A 5,900-nucleotide genomic window follows, 5' to 3' on the forward strand; every position below is an offset into this window, starting at 1 on the left:
GAACCTTTTTATTTGTAGGATGCCAGGGTCATCAAACATTAACTCTAACGAGGAAAATTCGGTGGAAAACTATGACATAGAATCTGACCCAAGTGAAGACGTGGAAATGCCTATAGAAGACTATGAATCTGAGCCTGAGCTTGACCCTGAACCTGATCCTGAACTTGAGCCTGAACCTGAGTCCGAAGAAGTTGAAGAAGTTGTACCAATATACAACCCCCCGGAGGTTATTGTGATTGAGTCAGACACTGAGGATGAGTCTATGGAAGGCAATACCGAGGGGAACACTGGAGATATAGGAGCCACGTTTGAGGGTTGGGATATGCGAAACGGGTTGCAGATTAGCTCTTTTGTATATGTCAGACTTGATCCCCTAGGAGGTTGTGCTTGGAAAGCTGAGAGCTGGGTGGGTACCTATATCGGACCTGTCCAGATTCTAGGACAAAAGACTCCCTGGGTATATCAATTAGGCCCTTTCCCGGATGGTTTCACTTATAGGGTGGGCGACCTTTTTGACTTTTGGAGCCTTCAGTGTATCATGCCCGACCCAAGCAGAATTGTGAGGAGAGATGGGTCAGTGAACTTCAGGGACTGGAGGACCTATCGGGAGGAGCCGGTGCTGCTGCTAGGGCATCGTGTGTGCGAAACTGCTATCTTCGTAAGGGTGCTGTGGCGATTCATGGGACTTTTCCAAGCCACATGGGAGCCGGAAGCCCTGGTGTGGAGAGACTTTCCTTGGCTATTTTAAGGGGTCTTAAGGGAACTATAAACTAGGCTAACTGATTGTTTTGTATGCTCACATGTAAAAGAAATTGCCTAGTTTAGAATTGTGAGTGTAGGAGTTAACTCGGATTGTAGGGGCTATCTCTTGCCCGTAGTATGTTATTTAATCTTTTCCTTTGTTCTATTTGTATTTTGCTAATTGTAGCTTATGTAATCTAATTAATGAAGTCTTTTTTTTTCTCTGTCCTTGCACATAAGTATAATAATAACACTGATAGTAAATAAGTAAATAAATCACAAGAAAATCCCGTCATGCAGAATGGCTGGACGAACAAGAAATAATAACAACGGTAATGGCGATGGAGTGCCTGATGGCGATGTTGCTCGAATTATACGCGCGATTGCTGATAGGGTAGGCAATATACCACCCCGAAACCAAGATCAAAGCAAATCGGAGATGATAGCAAAATTTGAAAAGCTACGTCCCCACAAATTCCTTGGTGGATCAAACCCCCATGAAGCTGAAGCTTGGTTAAGACAAATTAAGAAGTTGCTAGATACTTCCGATATCCGAAACGAACAAGATAGAGTGACTATAGCGGCATTTCAAATGGAAGGGGAAGCAGATCATTGGTGGGAAATGATCAAAAGTACTCGACAAGTAGAGACATTAACTTGGAGACAGTTCGAAGACCTGTTCATGGAAAGGTATTTTCCTAACTCGCTAAGACAAGAAATGATTCAAGAGTTCCTTCAACTGAAACAAGGAAAAATGTCAGTCGCTCAATATGCGAACCGTTTTGAAGCTCTTTCCCGGTATGCTGCAGCCATAGTAGCAAATGAAGGGGATAAGGTTAGGCGATTTGAATGGGGTTTGGACACAGACATTAGAGGAAAATTGATCGCAGTACAACTCTCCACTTATGCCCAAATGGTGGATCGAGCTTTAATTGTGGAACGAGAGTTAGCAGATTCTGAACGCATTCGAAATCAGCGATCAAGGAACAACAACCAACCACGCGGAGGAGGCCCAGTCCGCAACACCAGAAACCATCCTGCGCCAGCACCTTATGCCGGAGGAATGCAACGGCAACAAAGACAGAATCGAGGAAACCAGCAAGGAGGAAACTTTGTAAGTGAGTGGAAAGGAAGATGTTTCGGATGTGGTCAACAGGGGCATCGTCGAAGTGAGTGTCCTCAAGGAGGGAAGTATTTTATGGATCAGCGAGGGGCACAACCATACAACAAATGCCAACCAGGGCAAGGTTCTAAGCCTATTCAACATGCTCAGACCAACAAGGGGCAACCTCAAGCCTCTAAGAATGCAGGCCGACCAAGAACACAACCACAAGGAGCTGGAAATGGAAAGAAACCGGGAGAGACTAACCAACAGGCAGTAGGAAGAATGTATGCTCTCCAAGAAGAAGAAGATGTTGATAATCCATCAGTAATTCGAGGTATGTTAATCCTTATGAATTCTTGGGTTAAAGTATTATTTGATTCTGGAGCTTCGCATTCTTTTATATCCACTGCATGTGTGACAAGTTTGGGTTTAAAGCCAGAAGCGTTAGAGATAGCTATGAGTGTCGCTTCACCTTTAGGAGGTCAAACCCGAGTAAATCTAGTATGTAAATCTTGCGAGCTAGAAATCTCCGGTTCACATTTGATCTGTGATCTAAGAGTTATGGATATGTCGGATTTTGACGTCATCCTAGGAATGGACTGGTTGTCAGTTCATCGAGCCATCATTGATTGTTACTGTAAGACAGTGACAGCATCCTCCCTTAACGGCACGAAAGTCCAATTTAAAGGGGATAGACAAGATTCTCTAACTCCAACGTGTCGCAAGTCGCGATGGCATGATCAACTAACTGGATGGTTGGTGAGCCTAATTTTGGAAGACGAAAATCGAGAGGATCCAGGATTACCCCACGTGGTGTGCGAGTACGTTGATGTTTTCCCTGACGAATTACCAGGATTACCTCCAAAACGAGATGTAGATTTCACGATTGAGCTTCAACCCGGGACTTCACCGATTTCAATAGCACCACATCGTATGGCGCCAGCTGAACTTCGAGAATTGAAGGAGCAGTTGCAAGAACTGCTGAGTAAGAAGTTCATCAGACCAAGTACGTCCCCTTGGGGAGCGCCAGCATTATTCGCAAAGAAGAAGGATGGAACCTTAAGATTGTGCATCGATTATCGACAACTAAATCGAGCCACCATTAAAAATCGATATCCCTTACCCAGAATTGATGACTTGTTTGATCAATTAAGAGGTTCAAAATGTTTTTCCAAAATTGACCTTAGGTCGGGATATCACCAACTTCGTGTTAGAGGAGAAGATATACCCAAAACCGCGTTTCGAACCCGTTATGGCCACTATGAGTTTGTGGTAATGCCATTTGGTTTGACGAATGCTCCTGGGGTATTCATGAGTTTAATGAACAAGATCTTTACCCCCTATTTGGACCAATTTGTGGTAGTATTCATTGACGATATTTTGATATACTCACGATCGGAGGAAGATCACAAGCAACATCTGAGGACCGTTTTGCAAATTCTAAGAGAAAACCAATTGTATGCTAAAGCTAGCAAATGTGAATTTTGGCTAAAGGAAGTAAAGTTCTTAGGTCATGTTGTATCTGAATCAGGGATATCAGTGGATCCTGCTAAAGTAGAAGCAGTGATGGGGTGGAAACAACCTAAGAATACGTTTGAGATTCGTAGTTTCTTGGGATTAGCAGGTTATTATAGGAGATTCATTCAGGATTTCTCCAAATTAGCCAAGCCGATGACACGCCTAACGCAAAAAGGAGTAAAGTTTGAATGGAACGAAGCGTGTGAACAGTCATTTCAAGAACTCAAGAAGATACTGACAAGCGCTCCTATATTAGTCATACCCGAACGTGACGTTGGGTACACTGTTTATTGTGATGCCTCTAAGGAAGGGTTAGGTAGTGTGTTAATGCAAAACGGGAAGGTAGTAGCTTACGGATCAAGACAATTGAAGAATCATGAGAAAAATTATCCTACTCACGATCTGGAGTTGGCGGCTGTGGTCTATGCACTTAAGACTTGGCGACATTACCTTTATGGCGAAAAATTTGAGATATTTACCGATCACAAAAGCTTGAAGTACTTGTTCACACAAAGAGATTTGAACATGAGGCAGAGACGCTGGATGGAGTACCTTGAAGATTACCAATTTACCTTGTCTTATCATCCCGGAAAGGCTAATGTTGTAGCAGATGCACTAAGTCGAAAGACAAGGGAGATTGTAGCCAACATATCAATTAAAGAATGGGAAATGGTAAGCACTGTGAATGGGTTTAAGTTACAACCAGAGACTCAGAATGGGAAGGGTAGGTTGTTTACAATAGTTACAACACCCCAACTTCTTACCAAAGTGTTGGAAGCCCAAAGGTTTGATCAGGAGACCGACTTCATCAAGGCCCGATTAGTGACCGAGGAATCTTCACCGGATTGGACACTCCATCAAGATGGTAGTTTAAGGTATTTAGGTAGAATTTTTGTGCCAAACATCGAACAATTAAGAGAGGAAGTACTCAAAGAATTTCACCATTCGATTTTTGCGGTTCATCCGGGAGGAAATAAGATGTACCAGGATCTTAAGCGGCAGTATTGGTGGAGTGGAATGAAGAAGGATGTTGCTCAATTCGTATCTAAGTGTTTGACGTGTCAGCAAGTGAAGGCAGAACATCAAAAGCCGGCAGGGAAACTCCAACCTTTACCAATACCTAAGTGGAAATGGGAACACATAACAATGGATTTTGTAACAGGATTACCCCGGTCGCCGCAAGGCCATGATGCCATTTGGGTGGTGGTTGATCGATTAACTAAGACGGTACATTTCCTACCAATAGGACCAGCAGGCACACTCGAGTCTTTAAGCCGATTATTTATTCGAGAAATCATTAGATTGCACGGAGTACCAGTCTCAATAGTGTCAGATCGTGATTCTCGTTTTACGTCACAGTTCTGGCAAAGTCTGCAAAAGGCCTTGGGTACAGAGTTGTGTTTTAGTACAGCTTTTCACCCTCAAACTGACGGTCAATCAGAAAGAACAATTAAGACTTTAGAAGACATGCTTCGAGCTTGTGTGATGGACTTTAAAGGTAGTTGGTAGAAATATTTACCACTAGTCGAATTCTCTTACAATAACAGTTTTCAAGCAAGTATTGGTATGACACCGTATGAAGCTTTGTACGGACGGCCTTGCCGATCACCAATATGTTGGACAGAAGTCGGAGAAGCACCTCTTTTAGGGCCAGAGTTAGTTCAAGAAACTACCGAGAAGGTGAAACTAATTAGGCAAAGGCTTGAGACCGCTCAGAGTAGGCAGAAAAGCTGTGCAGATCAAAGGAGAAGACCTTTAGCATTTAAAGTTGGAGATCATGTGTTTCTGAAAATACAGCCTCGTCGAGGAGTTGTTCGTTTCGGAAAGAAGGGAAAGTTGTCACCTCGCTTCATAGGGCCTTTCGAAATTTTGGACAAAATAGGAGAAGTGGCGTATCGTTTGGCTCTACCGCCTCAACTGGCCGGAGTACATAATGTTTTCCACGTCTCTATGCTACGGAAATACGAGCCACACCCTTCTCACATCATCAATTGGGAGGAGATTAATCTTGATGAAGACGTGACATTTGAAGAAAAGCCTGTCAAGATTTTAGATCGTCGCGAGAAGAAATTACGAGGCAAAACTATACCATTGGTTCGAGTTCTCTGGAGACATCGTGGGACGGAAGAGTCAACGTGGGAGCGAGAAGATATGATACGTGTCAATTACCCTCAACTATTCGAGTCTAAAGGTACGAATTAATTTCGAGGACGAAATTTTCTTTTAGGAGGGTAGATAGTGAAAACCCATCTTTAATTATTCCTTAAAGAAAACAAATAAATAAATAAATTAATTAATTTTGTCTACAGTCTATCTGAATTATATATTAGTGTAAAAGTTAGTTTTAAATTGACTCAATTCAATCACTAACAAGACATTATAAAAAAATAATAATTTTGTGGGTGTTCAATATTTGTTGTTTATAAATTATTTTAATTAGGATTCAATATAATAATTATTCTTACTAAATACCTTAGTTAAAAATCTTAGTGTGTCAATTTTCAGAAACCCACACAAAAAAAAAAAAAGAAAAAAG

At 42.1% G+C, this 5,900-nt stretch overlaps 1 protein-coding gene across 1 annotated transcript; it reads left to right on the top strand.

Annotated features, from left to right (window-relative positions):
- The first annotated feature begins 1,042 nt into the window (after positions 1–1,042).
- On the top strand, positions 1,043–5,219 carry LOC114305952 (uncharacterized). Its single transcript, XM_082907565.1, has 4 exons — positions 1,043–2,913; positions 3,034–3,438; positions 3,856–4,239; positions 5,162–5,219. The coding sequence occupies exons 1-4, from the start codon at positions 1,043–1,045 to the stop codon at positions 5,217–5,219; spliced, it is 2,718 nt and encodes a 905-aa protein (XP_082763691.1).
- The last annotated feature ends 681 nt before the right edge of the window (positions 5,220–5,900 follow it).

Source organism: Camellia sinensis, chromosome 2 (assembly GCF_055761805.1).
Source record: "Camellia sinensis isolate YWXY chromosome 2, ASM5576180v1, whole genome shotgun sequence".
In the NCBI taxonomy this organism is placed as follows: Eukaryota; Viridiplantae; Streptophyta; class Magnoliopsida; order Ericales; family Theaceae; genus Camellia; species Camellia sinensis.